Source organism: Papio anubis, chromosome 17, assembly GCF_008728515.1.
Source record: "Papio anubis isolate 15944 chromosome 17, Panubis1.0, whole genome shotgun sequence".
NCBI lineage: Eukaryota > Metazoa > Chordata > Mammalia > Primates > Cercopithecidae > Papio > Papio anubis.
This window is the reverse complement of record NC_044992.1, coordinates 61,081,924-61,099,164: the sequence shown is the minus strand read 5'-3', so window position 1 is coordinate 61,099,164 and position 17,241 is coordinate 61,081,924. Positions and strand designations below refer to the sequence as shown.

The following is a 17,241-nucleotide window of genomic DNA, read 5'->3' as shown; positions in this document are numbered from 1 at the left end:
AGAGGCCAGTACAGCAACGGGATATAATAATTATATATACATATGTACCCAACACAAGAGTACTGAAATATATAAAGCAAATATAAATAGATCTAAAAGGACAAATATACTGCAATAAATAATTGTAAGGAACTGGAATAGACAGATCATCCAGACATAAAATCCACAAGGAAACATTATAATTAAACCACACATTAGACCAGATGGACATAACAGACATTTACAAAACACTCTGTCCAACAGCAGCAGAATATACATCCTTCTCAACAGCACATGGAATATTCTCCAGGAAAGGTCATATGTTAGGCCACAGAACAAGTCTCAACAAGTTTAAAAGAATCAAAATTTTATCAAGTAGCTTTTCTGACCACAGTGGAATAAAACTAGAAATCAGTAACAGGAAGAACTTTGGAAATGGTACAAATACATGGACGTTAAACAACATCCTTGTGAGCCACTAATGGATCAATGGAGCAATTAAAAAGGAAATTTTTAAGAAAATTCTTGGGTCAAAAAGGGGGAACACAATATACTAGAACCAATGGGATATAGCAAAAGCAGTTTTAAGAGGGAAGTTTATAGCAATATTTGCCTACATCAAAAAAGTAGAAAGATCTCAAATAACCTAAAATGGCAACTCGAGAAACTAGAATAACAGGAGCAAACTAACTCAAAATTGGTAGAATGAAAGAGACAAATGCACAGGAGAATGCCATTTGAAGACACAGGCACACAGAAGAGAGAATGCCATGTAATGACAACACAGATATTAGAGTTATTTATCTGCAAGTCAGGGAATGACAAGGGTTGCTGGCAATCACCAGAAGCTGGGAGAGAGAGCATGGCTTTTCAGATAGGACAATGATTTTTGGACTTCTAGACTTTAACACTTTGAGCGAATCAATTTCTAAGGTACCCAGTTTGTGGTACTTTGTTATGGCAGCCCTAGGAAATTAATACAATGGAAATTTTGGCAATAATTGTGAGAAGATGAGCTAATGTATAAGATACTTTATAAGATAAGGTAGCTTAAGAAAGCTGGCAGTGACAATATTTTCTCATATGTAATTGCCAGACATATCTAAAGAAAGATGGAAGGAGAGAAGAGATTAGAGCAGTCCCTGCTATAATCTGCTGAAGGAGAGGAGAGATTATAATAGAAGTTAACAATAAAATAAAAAGAGATAACCAAGAGAGCCAGATTTTTAGATTAGGTAATAGAATTTGATTGAAGGATTATGCAGCGGTGTTGAGTTTAGAGAAAAATTGGCTCAGTTTCCTCTGGGAAATTAGAATGAAGTAGAGATATGTGGAGGACAACTTCTGCTAAATTGCCTCTGATTGTTCATTAATTAGTACATTTACCTGCTGAAAGCTATCATGCTTTCAGGGGTCAAGGACTCAAGAGTAAGGAAGAGTTTGATGAGGAGGCGCTAGTTGGTATTATATAATGTGGATGTGCATAAGCCTAAATCTGGAGTATTTCAACATTCTGACTCTGTAGCAGAACTGTATAATTATAAATATACAAAGGCTTAGAATGAAAAGGATCCAAATCCTATTATAAATGTGTAACAGAGACCTGAGGATTTTATATGACCTCTCCAAGGGACACAGACAATGAGTGACAGGTCTGCAATGCAGGTCTCAGACTCCTGACTGTACCATATTGGAGATTGAAATCCCTAAAATTATTGTCTTAGCATGTTTTTTATTGCTACAATAGAACACCACAGATTTAGTTGTACCCAGCAGACTGGGTAATTTATAAAGAAAAGAAACTTATTTCTCACAATTTTGGAAGCTGAGAAGTCCAAGAGCATGGCACTGGTTTCTGGTGAGGGTCATCCCACGGTAGAAAGGTGAAAGGTGAATGAGACAGAGAGAGAGAATTGGGCCTAACTCATCCTTTTTATCAGGAGTCCATTCCCAAGATAATGTATTAATCTATTCATGAAGGTGGAGCCCCCATGACCTAATCACCACTTCTAAAGGCTACACTTCTCAATACTGTTTCATTGGTAATAAAATTTTAACATGAATTTTAGAGGAGACATTCAAATCACAGCAATTATGGAAATAAAAAATATTTTAAAAATTTGGTGATTAGAAAGGGTGTATGTCTGTATCATAGTATGATTTTAGTTGTTTTTCCCACCCATTTAACTGAATATTACCATTAATGTCTGGGATTGGAACCAGGTTAAGTTTCGTGTTGTCTATTTCATGAACTTTTACTTCTAGTAATGATTTTGCCTGAATAGGAAGAGAAATGTCACTAACAACAAAGGAAAGCAATTAAAGTATACTTCCTTTGTTGTTAGTGACATTTACAATTAAAGGAACCATTTATTTCTGTATTCCTAATGAAAATTTGAAGAGTCTCTGAGTCCTTTACCCTTTCTGTCTTTGTCATGTTCATGAATGGTCATTAGCTTCTGTATCCATACCAAGAAATGTGTTATTATAGTTAAAATCACATAATAAGATTTTCAGCGTTGATAAAGAGGGGTTATTTGCCATTCTGAGCATATCCAATTTAGTTGTAGCTGAAAAAAAAGTAACAAAATCATTAAAGTTATGCCCGTCTAGTCTATACCACTACACTTTTAAAATGGGTATTAGATACCATTGTCTTGATTAGTACCATTTTCATAGTGGTAGTTGAGAGTAAGGGATCTTGGAGTCCAAACACTATTCTGGACTCATCTGTTGGCTTCACACTTATTTAAACATCTGCAAATAACTTCACCTGTTAACCCCACCTTTCAAATTTGTTTAACGAATATAAATAGAGTACCAACTTTGTAGGTTTGCTTTAAGTATCAAATGGGAGAATTCATTTAAACCCTTAGAACACGTTCTAGTACATAGGAATTAGTGAATACAAGGAACCATTTAACTGAAATGTAGTTAACTTTCAGATAAAACGTTCTCATTGGAATGATTCAGATTTCTAAGATGAGTAATCCTCATTTTCTCTCTCTGTGGTCAACTTTCTCTTTAATTTGCTCCTTTTTTAGCTTGGCTATCAAATTTTTAATTATTAAAAGTCATGCAATTGTAAATATGTAGTTATCTATGCAATTGTAAATATGTGGGTTTTTCTTTTTGAATTTGATCTCTTTTTTGTGTGTGTATGCCAGAAAGATAGAGCAATAAACAAATACCACATGACACACTCAGCCAACAATTCATTCAGGTCTCTGAAGAGTAACTGGACAAGAAGAAAAACATAGGAAAAAAACCAACAGAATTTGTTGGCATGTTCTACACACAGACCATGGCTTTTCAGAAGCCAAACTGAATAAAAACAGTTTTAAAAGAGACAACCATTTGTAGAGGAGTCCTTGAAGGATTCTTCATTGTTTTCTTGGACGAAAAGAGACGAGTGGATCCAAGTGCTTCTAAATAATTCTCCCTTATTTTCTTAACTGTAAGTTAAAATTTGTTTTACATTTTCACTTCGCATAAGATTATTAAGATATAAAGTATATAGCCAATGCCAAACATATTGATTGAAATTTTAAAAATTATATTATTCAGATGTTCTAAATTATTTTATGCTTTATGTTATAGTACTAGTGAATTCTTTTATTTTAAAAACTTTTGTAACATTTTAGTGTGATAAATGAAAGATGGATGGATTCAGAGGTGTATATAAATATTATCAGACAATAAATTCTCTCTCTGACACTGCTCTGAATATCCTTTGGAGAATTTGTAAGGTTTTACTTCTTTAGAATGTGTGAGCATTACAGCAAGTTCCTTTTTTCTGTGTTCTTTTGTTCTTTTAAAATGTTTTTGTGGTTTGCTTATGGAGCTATTTAAGTAGACCTCTGCATCCATAAAGTGAAGATTGGTGTCTTAATGTTTCTACTTTCTTAAGTTAGAATGTAGAGATTATATTGGGTTTTGCTGGCTTTGCATTTTATTTTATGAAAAAAGGGAAATATAGCAAGTTCTCTCTGAACATTATAATTTGTATATAACATCAACATTTATTCAAATGGACTTCAATAGTCATAGTTGTGATACTAAATGATCAGTTCTGGATTTTCAAACTGAAAACAAAGAATAAGAATCATTATTACAAATCAATTACTCTAGTCATATTAGCTGATGTTTTTGATTTTAATCTGTATGTATCTTACATATTTACTTCATAAATGGAGATTTAATGAATTAGCTTTTTGGGATTCTAAGAATGACCATAGTGTTTTTGACTTTGCTTTGCCCAGTGGTTAACAAGATATCAAATAAATGTGCCAAATGTGCAATTCAAAATAAGACTGCTTGTGGTCAAATTGCTGACTCACAAGGAACAGAAAGTGATTTCTTCCTGTTAAACTTCTTTTTCTTAACAAGTAAAGAGAAAGTGGTTTTTGGATTCTAAACATTGCTAAGATCTTATTGAGGGATTTACTTTAGGTGGATGTAATGTTAAGATTTCACAGAAAAAAAGTGACTCCTGAGACAAAAGGAGAAAAGACTTATATACTATCGCCTTTATCTCCTTCATAGCCATAAAAGCCTGGAGAGAAATAGCAGCTGAGAAGACATTTTACAATCACTAATACTTTATATTCTTTTTTAAAATCCTGATTGAATATGTTACTACAATGTCATATAAGGCATTTAGTTGGCGCATCTGAAAATTATGCTTTCAAAATGTTCAAAGGCTTTCTGTAACTGAACTTTCTTTTTTTTTCTTTTTTCCCCTAGTTATTGCACTACAATATTTACTTTACCCTGTTAATGAACAGGACAAAATGGTTAAAAAAGAGATAAGTGTATGTCAACAAATTCAGGCTCTGCTGTACAAGAATTTTCTTAAAAAATGGAGAATAAAAAGAGAGACTTTATTGGTATGATTCACTATATATATATTTTTTCATGGTTAATAAATGAAAATCCATCATATAGTATTATGTCATTTTTATTACTTTTCTTGTTTATAAATTCTGATTTTTAATTATCATACTGGCTAGTTGAGATTCTAAATACTGCAAAATGATATATTTTGCAAAATAGGATACTATTTGTGTCAAAGGTGAAATTAACTATAGAGCTCATCTGACAGCTCCTGAAAAATAATCTGTTGCAGAATAGAACCAGCCGTTTTCCACATAATTAATGCATTCAAATCTCAGAGTCATTCTGATTTACCCCTTTAGCTAACTTCTGTGTTGGGGGCAGGGACAGCCAGGGGAAAGATAAGCTAGGCAAAATAAAATAGATTTTTAAATGGGCAAACCCTGATACTGTTTGGGAACATTTCAATTAATGTCATGTTATTTGGTAAGACTGGGAAAATATCTTTGAGTAAAAATTTGCAAACTATTTTTGGAATCTCTTCAAAGCCATGCTTTTTGTCAACATGGAGTGGTTTCATGGAACAAGATCACAGATTGTCAATACCTTTGCATTCTGTTGAGTTTCTTGTATGCTGACATGAATATTAAGACATTGTATGCTGACATGAATATGAGACATAACTGGATCTGCCTTGACCATGTAGAGATTGCAGTCTGTTCAGAAATAGTCAATACCATTTCAGTGGGAACTAACAGGATTCATATCGTCCTTTTAAATCTCTGCAATAGCTTCTGAAGCAGTTCAATCAAAAATTTCGTTCATATACTGAAGAAGGATACATCTATATTTATCACTCACTAGAATTAAAAAAATATGAATCCAGAAATGTGGAAATATTGGTACAATAAACACCTATACATCCACCATCCAGATTTGACAGCTGTTAGCATCTTGCCAGCTTTGCTTCATCTCTCTGTCTCCTCTTCTTCCCCAAAATCTATGTAATGGCTAAATATTTTAGCTAGTGTCTCCAAAAATTAAGAACCTGGTTCCCTACATCACCACTATCCCACTACACAAAATTAAAAATAATTCCATATCATCTGGTTCCATGGCCAAATTCAATTTTCCAGATTTCCCCCAAAATGTCTTTTAAGGTTGATTTGTTCAGGAACCAATGAGACAAAACTAGTTTTCCTGTTGAATATTCCATGTTGTCTTTTTATCTGATTGCCTGTCCGTGTTGTCATTTAAGTCATCCCTTTATCATCTATATTTTTTGTAAGCAGTGAGTTGGCTCTAAAAGCAGGATCCAATTCTGGTTAAATATTTTTGGCAAGAATGTGTTCTATGTGCTGCCATATACTTACGTTGCTTCAAATATGAGGACATAAAATCAGTGGCAGTCCCACTAATAGGAATGCTAAATCACTGGGTTAAGATTGATTACAATTGTTGATATTATCTCAAAAGTTGTGTATTTTTGAAAAGGTGTTGTTTTTTTTAAAGGATAGATATTAATTGGGACAGAAAAAAATTACAGACTGAAATGAAGCTATGCTCAATGACAATACATTTTGCCTTAAAAATGTGTTTGGGCCGGGCGCGGTGGCTCAAGCCTGTAATCCCAGCACTTTGGGAGGCCGAGGCGGGTGGATCACGAGGTCAGGAGATCGAGACCATCCTGGCTAACATGGTGAAACCCCGTCTCTACTAAAAATACAAAAAACTAGCCGGGCGTGGTGGCGGGCGCCTGTAGTCCCAGCTACTCGGAGGCTGAGGCAGGAGAATGGCGTGAACCTGAGAGGCGGAGCTTGCAGTGAGCCGAGATCGCGCCACTGCACTCCAGCCTGGGTGACACAGCGCGAGACTCTGTCTCAAAAAAAAAAAAAAAAAAAAAAAAAATGTGTTTGGATGTTTCTCACTGGTCTGGACTACGTTATAACATGGCTCATTTCTCTTTTGTGTGCTGGAGGAATGGACAATAACATTGTTTCTAGGGCTATATTTGTGCATCTTTTCGGAACACTTCAGAGCTACCCGTTTTCCTGAACAACCTCCTAAAGTCCTGGGAAGTGTGGATCAGTTTAATGACTCTGACCTGGTAGTGGCATATACACCAGTCAGTAACGTAACACGAAGGATAATGAATAAGATGGCTTCGGCTTCCTTTATGAAAGGTGTGCTGTCCAATAACCAATGTTTCAGTATTATGTGACTTAATTTTCAAGTTTTTTTTGCAGGTTGAATTTACTTATCTAGCTTATGGGTCAGTCATTCTCAATTGAGGCAAAGATTCTCATTATATATACAGTACAGGGGTTGGTGTGAGGCTAAGGGTAGGTGGGTAAGAGATGAAATAGATTTACTTGATATTTTTTTCTCTCTCTCTTTTTTTTTTTTAATGACACACATGCTGTTTGCCCTTTATACTAGAACATGCTGTTGCAGTAGGAGGAAAAAAAAATATTTGACCCATTTTAGATGATACAAATTTCACTTTTCCCAAACTTAACTTAAAAAACTTTCTATTTGAGTTGGTATTCTATAATTTAAAGAGTTTCAAAAATTTTTTTTTTTTTTTTTTTTTTTTTTTTTTTTTTTTTTTGAGACGGAGTCTCGCTCTGTCGCCCAGGCTGGAGTGCAATGGCGCGATCTCAGCTCACTGCAAGGTCCGCCTCCCGGGTTCCCGCCATTCTCCTGCCTCAGCCTCCCGAGTAGCTGGGACTACAGGCGCCCACAACCGCGCCCGGCTAATTTTTTGTATTTTTAGTAGAGACGGGGTTTCACCGTGGTCTCGATCTCCTGACCTTGTGATCCGCCCGCCTCGGCCTCCCAAAGTGCTGGGATTACAGGCGTGAGCCACCGCGCCCGGCCGAGTTTCAAAAATTTTTAAGGATTTTTAATTATTTTCAATTGAGATTGAAATAAATATAGTTCCCAGTATATAGGAATTATAAATCAAAGATGTTTGTTTGAAATTCAAACTCAAGCTTAGCAGTGGCATTTAAAAAGCATTACTGTTTGGTGTATAAAAATAGTTAAAATGTATAGCTCAGGGCATGTAAAATCTATTTAAAATCAAATCAGGTATTGGCTACTGAACGTCAACAAATTCACGGCCCTTGATCATAGAGTAGTGAGGCTTTTTTTTTTTTTTTTCCCCATAAGACTTTTTCTGGATATCTGGACTCAGAAAATAGATGTCTCTATGTTATGTAGACTGCTGCATTAATTTGATGTATGCATCTTATAAAGAAATAAGAACATCTGAGAGTCATACTTACTGTGCGAGACCTTTGCCTACCATCCTTTATGTCTCTACTGCCATTAGGAATAACTACTGGCTGTCAGCTCTGGTCTCTGGCCTGCTCCATAGAGGCCTTTGCTCCTGCATAGGGAAGGTATCAGGATAAAATATTCTTTTCTTCAGTAATCTTAGCCTACTATCAAATTTCTCTTGTTGTTAACTCTCATTCTGCTAGTGTTCTGAACATTGACCATTTCATCCTTTTGTACATTTTATCCAATCTGTTAATATCTCAGCTCCAATCACTGCTTTTTCTTGTCTTTCTGAAACTTTTCTTTAGTTTTTTGGTGTCTGGATTACCATGCCAAGGGACACCTCCAAATTCTGAATTTTAATTATTTTATGCAAGCTTTGGAATGGGTATTGTTATCCCTGGCTGCTTTACCCTGTTTTGTAATTCTTCATTGCAGTTTCTGGAGCTTTGACTTCCGTTGGCCTCCCCTTACTTGCATTGTTTACATGTTCTGCCTCACCACAGTGTTGATTCTGCCCTGATCTGTCTCTACTCGCTTCCTTTGTGTTGTCATTTAACTCATTTGTTCTGAACTCATGAAGCATTTACTGAAGCCTCAGGGACTATTCTTCCTGTATGCACAGTGTAAGCTAATTGCCACTTTCTGTCTTAGTCTTATGGACCATTGGACTCCGCCTCTTTCTTATATAAAGTACTTCATTTCAACTACCATGCTGGCCTGTTCCAACCACAGCTCCTCTCTCACTGTCTTACTCTACATTTATCTAACTCTTGCTTTTTAGCATAAGTATTCATGGTTTGGCCTTGACAGTATTTTTTATACCTCTAGAAAAAATCAGTGATGTTAGCATTGTCCTCTTACTCTACATTTATCTAACTCTTGCTTTTTAGCATAAGTATTCATGGTTTGGCCTTGACAGTATTTTTTATACCTCTAGAAAAAATCAGTGATGTTAGCAATGTCCTCATAAAAGTTTTACCACCTGACTCTATATTTGGAAGGATGAGGAGTTTTGAAAGGTATGGCTACAGCATAAAATAAACAGCTTTTTCATCTTAATGTAGACTTCACCCTGAGTGAAATTTAAAATTAATAAAATTTTGAGAACATAATACATAAACATGTAAAAAAGGAGGCACTAACTGGACTTCAGTGATTTTCAAAGCTTCTGTTAGTAATAGATCTATTAAACACTTATTGGGTGGATTACTCCTGCAGATGGTAAACTCATTCATTATGCACTGATTACTATAAACTTAATTCTTAGAGAGTGTTCTTGACCTCAGAGAATCTGTAGGTAGACTATACTTTTTGGTTTTTGTACTCTGATTCTTTGTATACAATTTACTTCTAGCATACTATTTTCATGTGATAGATACTAGTTTATAATCTTGGCAGAAAAAAAGAAAACACGAAATTCTCAGTATTTGTATTGCTTACCTTAAATATTTTTCCTTTTAATTCCTAAATTATTTTAGTTACTAAAGTAATATCTACTTTTAAAAAAAGTTGAATAGTACAAACTTGTATGAAGCAAAAATATGAGAGCTTTTCCTTTCGTCTTCACCACTGCTTCCTCTCCTCCCCTACCCCTCATTCAAATTGTGTGTATCTTTTTTTTTTTTTTTTTTTTGGAGACGGAGTCTCGCTGTGCTCCCAGGCTGGAGTGCAGTGGCGTGATCTCGGCTCACTGCAAGCTCCGCCTCCCGGGTTCACGCCATTCTCCCGCCTCAGCCTCCCAAGTAGCTGAGACTACAGGCGCCCGCCACCACGCCCGGCTAGTTTTTTGTATTTTTTTTTAGTAGAGACGGGGTTTCACCATCTTAGCCAGGATAGTCTCGATCTCCTGACCTCGTGATCCACCCGCCTCGGCCTCCCAAAGTGCTGGGATTACAGGCTTGAGCCACCGCGCCCGGCCCAAATTGTGTGTATCTTTTAAGGCAAATATGCACATGGTCATATATAGAATATGTTTCTATGCTTACATAGGCACACAAATTCAGTTTTTCTTTACCAAAATGAGATCACACTAAAAACAATATGCTACAAATTTTTAAAAGACAATATATCCTTTGTGTCTTTTCATGTATTTACACTGAAATTAAAACAATTGAGTTTCACTCAGCCTTTTACTAAGAGGCAACTATCCAGAAATAATATGTAATACCACTAATTTTATATAAAATAAGCAATTGTATTTTGTTTTTGTGTCCTCTAGTAATAAGTTTACATGATTATTTATTTATATTTTTCATACATGGTAGGAAGAACAGTCATTGGGACACCAGACGAAGAGACCATGGATATAGTACTTCCAAAAAAGTACCATGAAGTAGTGGGAGTTATATTTCGTGATACTTTCTCATATCAGCTGAAGTTTAATTGGGGATATAGAATCCCACCTATAAAGGAATACACTGAATACACAGGTAACTGTATGAAAACTGATTATGATTTTTTTTTTGGTACTTCACGGAATCCCCTGTTTGGAATGACTGCTAGGAATATTAATACAACCGTGTAAATAATTAATATACATTTCCCCCTGAACTTAATCATCAGTCTTTAACTTAGGATGAGTCTCATTATTTTGGCAACTATTCATATGTCCCTTTTTTTTTTTTTTTTTTTTTTTGAGACGGAGTCTCCCTCTGTCACCCTGGCTGGAGTGCAGTGGTGCGATCCTGGCTCACTGGAACCTCTGCCTCCCGAGTTCAAGTGATTCTCCTGTCTAAGCCTCTGAAGTAGCTGGGAGTATAGGCACACACCACCACACTCAGCTAATTTTTTTGTATTTTTAGTAGAGATGGGGTTTCACCATGTTGGTCAGGCTGGTCTCGAACTCCTGACCTCAAATGATCCACCTGCCTTGGCCTCCCAAAGTGGTGGGATTACAGGCGTGAGCCACTGCGCCTGGCATCATATATTCTTTTTTCTCCAATTTTGTAGAGTACTTTAAAAATCCTCCATATCATATAATCATAGGCTTTGAGCTAACATTTAGATATTTTTATTTTTGAGCCAAAGTTAAAGTTTTGATTCCAGCAATTGACTCCATTATATAACTATGGACATGTTTTTCTTCTTCCTTAAAGCACACTGTTGGGCCATGCATGGTGAAATTTTTTGTTACTTGGCAAAGTACTGGCTAAATGGGTTTGTAGCTTTTCAAGCTGCAATTAATGCTGCAATTATAGAAGTAAGTGCCTAACTTCAAAGCTATATTTTAAATCTGTATTTTTCCCTCTTTTTAAATATCTGCCTCATCCCCTACCCTACTCATACACTCTTAGGAGGTAATACTTTGCCTCTCATCCTCAGAGAAAATAAAAGCTGTCAGACGGGAATGTCTCCTAACTAACATAAACCCTATAAAACTGCAGACCTACAACCCTCTACACCCATTCTTTTCCTTCTCTGTCTTCATCCCTAATGTCTTTCCTCAGTTCGTAGTCTGGATCCCATCCCTCCCAACTTCATCAGCAAAGTTCAACTGTGGACTTTTGTTTCTGTCTCCTCTTTTCAATCTCTGCCTTTCTGCTAGATTCTTCTCTTCAGGATTTAAAATTAAGTTCTTCACTTATGGTCGAGACCTTCCTTTATCCACTTTCCTCTTCACACGACTACCCTAACTTCCTTCTATTAAGGGATAAGTTTCTTGAAAGGGTTGTCCTCCTTTGACTCAACTCAAGTCAATATTATCTATCCCTACCATACCATCAAAAAGGCTTTTTCTAAGGTAAATAACAACTCCCATGTCAATTAACAACTTTTTCATTCCTCATCTTACTTGATTTCTCAACTAAATAACATAGGATTCACCTGATTTCCCTTCTCTGTTTCTAACCTTTCCCTCTCAGTCTTCTTACCAACTTATCTCCCCTTACACTCCTACATCTTTCTATCTGTAGTTCCACAAAGTTCTATCCCAGGCATCTCTTTCTATCCTATATGTTTTCTCTGGATGGTCTCATTCATCCCCATACTTCTAATTATAATTTATATGCTGATAACTCCAAGAACTCTAACTTGTAGACTAGCAACATTTTTCTATAAAGGACCGCACAGTAAATATTTTAGGCTCTGGGAGCCAAATGTGTTGTAACTATTCACCTCTGCTGTTAGTATGAAAGCTGCTATAGATAACACAAACAAATGAGTGTGCCTGTGTTCAATAAAATGTGATATACAAGACATGTGGTGGGTCAGATTTGGTCTGGGAACTGAAGTTTGCTGACTTCTAAAGGAGCTAGGGACTAAAAGAGCTAGACCTCTGCTCTAGCTCCATGTATCTGACTGTCTGCTGGATACCTCTACTTTGATGTCTCAAGCAATTCAAACTTAGTATGCTCAAAACTGAATGTGAATGTTTTTCTGTGAATATGACTGAGTCTTATAAAATTTTCCCTATCTCAGTGAATGCTAAAACCACCTAGTTGACCAAAAGGGACTGGGGAATTATCAGAGAAAATTTTCTGTGTCTCACTCATCATATCCAATCTTTTACCTGGCCTCTTATTTCTAAGCTCAAATCTATGTACTTCAGTTCTGCCACCTGCACAAGGCCACATCATTATCATATCTTGCCTAAACTATGGGAGTGGTTTATTTCTTTAGCCTTATCTACAGTCTATTTATTTATTTATTTATTTTGTGGCAGGAGCCTCTTTTATGTGCTCCAATGCACTATACACCTTCTTTCCTTTTCATATACTGTTTACTCTGCTCAGAGTTTTCTTCTCCATCCTCAACCCTCTCCGCACAGTCTTTGTTTAGGAAAGATCACAGCCTTCAACACTCAGTAAAAATGTCACTTTTTTAGGGAAGCCTTTCTTGATTTTCCTTTACTTTTCGTTTGACATGGTTGCTCAATTGTAACTAAACAATTTATTATACAACGATTTATTTAATACCTCTCCTTTCTTCTGCTGCTGTGCTACAAAATGTAAAGCTCTATGAGAATGAAGAGTGTTTCTGTCTGAATTGCTGCTGTTTCCCCATCACCTAGCACAGTATATTATGCATGATAGACCTTCAGTAATTTCTCAAATGATTCTTATAATTCATGTCAATTGGTACCAGAAGTTATTAAGATTGTTCTGATATTAATAATTCACCATACTTTAAAATGATGAGAATATGTAAATACTGAAATTGAAAATAAAAAGTATGTGGTTTTCTACTACATTTTGTCTATAGTTAACATAATAAATGTGTTAATGTCCCAATTTAGGTCACAACAAATCATTCTGTAATGGAGGAGTTGACATCAGTTATTGGAATAAATATGAAGATGCTACCTTTCATTTCTAAGGGAGAAATTATGAATGAATGGTTTATTTTTACTTGCTTAGTTTCTTTCTCTTCTTTTATATATTTTGCATCATTAAATGTTGCAAGGGAAAGAGGAGAATTTAAGAAACTGATGTCAGTAATGGGTCTCCGAGAGTCAGCATTCTGGTAAGTTAAGTTGCTACTTTATTGTATATCATACATTAATCATTAAAGAAACTAGGTTCTTAAAAAATTGGATGTACTCACAAGTTTTCTTGCATGTATTCAATTTAATCACCTTACTTGCATTAGAGTTTAAGATGCTTGCAGTAGAAAATAAGTAAGGATTGTGTTTATGTTTCCCTGAGTTGAAGAAAAATGTATGATCATTACATATTGCCAGAAAAATGCTGCATAAAAACCACCCCAAACCCCGCAACCTCAAACAACAATTATTTATTCTTTCTTATTTGTCTGCAGTATGGCAGATCTAGTCTGGGCTTGGCCAGACTTGGATTCAAGGTACAGATTAGATCCACGTGTTATTCCTGTGACTCACTTCCTTCTTGGGCCAGTAGGCTAGCTGGTCATGGTCTTCTCATTCAACCACAGAAACACAAGGGGGCAAGTCTCTCTGCAAGCTCCTGCTCACATCATATATAATAAAATCTCATTAAAGTAAGTCACATGGACAAAACTAAAGTCAAGAGGGAAAGAAGTATGTTCTGCCCACCATGAGATCAAAGCAAGTCAAAGTGACAGTCTCACATTTAGTGACATGGGAAATTATGCTGCTTTTCATAACAGTGAGGAGCAGAAAAAGGTTCAAAAAATTTTGGACAATAAATGAATTTACCACAGTGTCACTGGGGCCAGGTCACAGTCTGTAAAAATGTTATTTGGGTGGAATTGATCAAACAGTCTCAGGATTAAATGAAGCAATATGTTTAAATCACACAGTAGAATGTTCGGTGCTTGTTAGTGCCTGGTAAAAGGCATCTCTCTCCATCTATCTATCTAGCCTATGCATTTATGTATGTATCTATGCATTCATCCATCCCTTTAAGTACTGTCCTTTTTCCCCTAGACTTTGAGATAGTATACAATTATAGTAATAAAGTAAATATTTAATAATAATGAGGTATTATAGTCTAATAATTATAGAAATAATAATATTGTTTAAGTACTTTACCATGTTCTAGGGATGATAGAACTGTTATCCACATTTTACAGGTAAGAGAACTAAAGTAGAGAAAAGTTAAGATTTTTCCCTAAAACCTGTAACTTATAAGCAATAAAGCCAGGAATCAAGCCTAAGAAAACAGCACTCTTTCAGAGACTGTGCTAGAAAACTCAAAAATATTAATAAAATGAATTTAATGACAAGGGAGAAAAGGAGATAGAAAAAGTCTTTTGTGAAACTGGACTACAGAAATCCCTACCATATTATTAGCTTTACAGTAGATAAGTATTAAGTTTGGATTCAGATTTTTTTGTCATTTTTTTGCTATTTTTAATTGATACATCATAATTGTATATACTGTGGGGTATGTGTGGCATCTTGATACATATATACAGTGTATAATGATCAAATCAGAATAATTGGGATATCCATCACCTCAAACATTGGATCTAAATTTCTGAATGATTCTTCCCTGATATAAAACTGTACAAGGGTACAAGATACCAGATTTTGTGTTGGATATAATTTTTTTATTAGTTGATATGTTGCATCTGTTATTGGAGAGGGTGTCTTGGACAAGCTCTTTGTCCTCTTTTCAAAGACAAGGAAAATAGATTTTTAAATAATAAAATGATATAATTTTCTTAAAAAAATATAGCTTTGCAAATTTTGTTCTTTAAATTTTCATAAGAACCCATTGCCAAATGCAAGTATCCCAGGTATTGAGGTAAAACTGCTATATTTCTTGTAAAGCCCTCACACTTCTTGTATATTATCCCTTCTTCTACTTTCTATCTGATCAGGCACAAATTTACTACTTAGCTCAGTAGATGATACTACTTTGCCCAAATAAGGCTCAAGTATGCCAAATTCTCATTTATCAATAGCTTGGTTTTTCTTGTTTGTTTGTTTTGTTTGTTTGTTTGTTTTATTATTGAGTAATAAAATCCATGGTATGGATGTATTTCAGTTTGTTTAATTCTTCAGCCTTTGGAGGAGATACAGGTTGTTTCTAGTTTTTGGCGCTTATGAACAAAGCTGTTATGAACATTCATGTACAGGTTTTTGTATGAACATAAGTTTTAATTTTTCTGGGAAAAATACTCAGTGGTATATTTGCTGGATCATATGGTGGTTGTTTAAAATGTACCTTTCCATCTACTTGAGAGATTTTCAAAAGCAACAATGTTTTGGCTACTTTGACATTCAATCACAGTTGTACAACTATAATCATCATGATACCTTGTTTTTTGTTTTTGAGACGGAGTTTCACTCTTGTTGCCCAGGTTGGAGTGCAATGGCATGATCTCTTCTCACTGCAACCTCCGCCTCCAGGGTGGCGATCTTCCTGCTTCAGCCTCCATAGTAGTTGGTATTACAGGCGCCCACCACCACACCCAGCTAATTTTTTGTATTTTTAGTAGAGATGGGGTTTTACTATGTTGGCCAGGCTGATCTCAAACTCCTGACTCAGGCGATCCACCTGCCTCAGCCTCCCAAAGTGCTGGGATTATAGGCGTGAGCCACCGTGCCCGGCATCATGATACCTTTCACTTTATTTTAGTTTCACATTTTGTAGTAGCACTATGGTATTCTGATTCTTAAAAATAATACATTGTCTAATGTCCACAGACATACAAGGATAAAAAATGAAATGAGCTTTACTTAAATTGGAAAGATTTCTGTTAAACATTCAGAAGAATTGTATACCTTAGAAAGCTTTAGTATTTTTAAAGGGGAGATTGTCACTGTTTTTCCACTGACATTTTATGTAGTCATTTAACTGAAAGAATAAAAGTATATTTAGTTATATTAAATATAAAATTTGTTCTACAGCTATAAAGATAATTATAATAATGGCTACTTTCTATGCCACATGCTAAACTAACATCTTCAAAAGCATTATCTCATTTATTTCTCAGAACAACCATATGAATACCATGAAAAACTCCATTTTACAGATGAGAGTGAGAGAAGATAAGTAACTTGCCAATAGTCAGAAAATGTGCATGGCTACCCGTTTAGAATAAATTTTGCCCTGATTTTAGAGCTTGTACTCTTAACCATTTTGCATATTACCTCTCCAAACATTTATGTGTGTGACATGTTGAACTAACACCTTGTTTCTACCATAGGCTCTCCTGGGGATTGACCTATGTTTGCTTCATCTTTGTTATGTCCATTTTTATGGCTCTGATCATAACATCAATCCCAATTATATTTCATACTGGCTTCATGGTGATATTCACACTCTTTAGCTTATACGGCCTTTCTTTGGTGAGTTGGTAAAACATATTACCTCTTAACTTGTTTCAGATTACAAATATATGAGCAAATAATGTTTCTTTGGGATATTAGTGTAGTCACTATATTTTCTATTCTATTTTCTATATGTTTTGAGAAAATTTTTGACAATGTGAGAAATTGATGAATTCATAACTCTTCAAGGAAAAGTATACCAATTGGAACTCTTTCTTCCTTCAGATAGCATTGGCTTTCCTCATGAGTGTGTTAATAAGGAAACCTATGCTCGCTGGTTTGGCTGGATTTCTCTTCACTGTATTTTGGGGATGTCTGGGATTCACTGTGTTATATAGACAACTTCCTTTGTCTTTGGGATGGGTATTAAGTCTTCTTAGCCCTTTTGCCTTCATTGCTGGAATGGCCCAGGTAAGAACATA

General features: G+C 35.4%; 1 protein-coding gene across 7 annotated transcripts in view; it reads left to right on the top strand.

The window, feature by feature from the left end:
* Window positions 1-340: 340 nt before the first annotated feature.
* The window catches only part of ABCA10 (ATP binding cassette subfamily A member 10), an 83,942-nt gene continuing 67,041 nt past the window's right edge, over window positions 341-17,241 (top strand). For 2 of the 7 annotated variants that reach the window (XM_031657732.1, XM_009191087.4), the window contains exons 1-8: window positions 344-3,436; window positions 4,726-4,868; window positions 6,794-6,998; window positions 10,368-10,532; window positions 11,199-11,302; window positions 13,337-13,563; window positions 16,696-16,837; window positions 17,045-17,230. In XM_031657732.1, the coding sequence (XP_031513592.1) occupies window positions 4,773-4,868; window positions 6,794-6,998; window positions 10,368-10,532; window positions 11,199-11,302; window positions 13,337-13,563; window positions 16,696-16,837; window positions 17,045-17,230 (1,125 nt within the window). In that variant the 5' untranslated portion in view covers window positions 344-3,436; window positions 4,726-4,772. Of the gene's footprint in view, window positions 3,437-4,725; window positions 4,869-6,793; window positions 6,999-10,367; window positions 10,533-11,198; window positions 11,303-13,336; window positions 13,564-16,482; window positions 16,838-17,044; window positions 17,231-17,241 lie in introns of those variants that run through there. The other 5 variants (XR_004179487.1, XM_017950916.3, XM_003913347.5 and 2 more) reach the window with 5 other exon arrangements.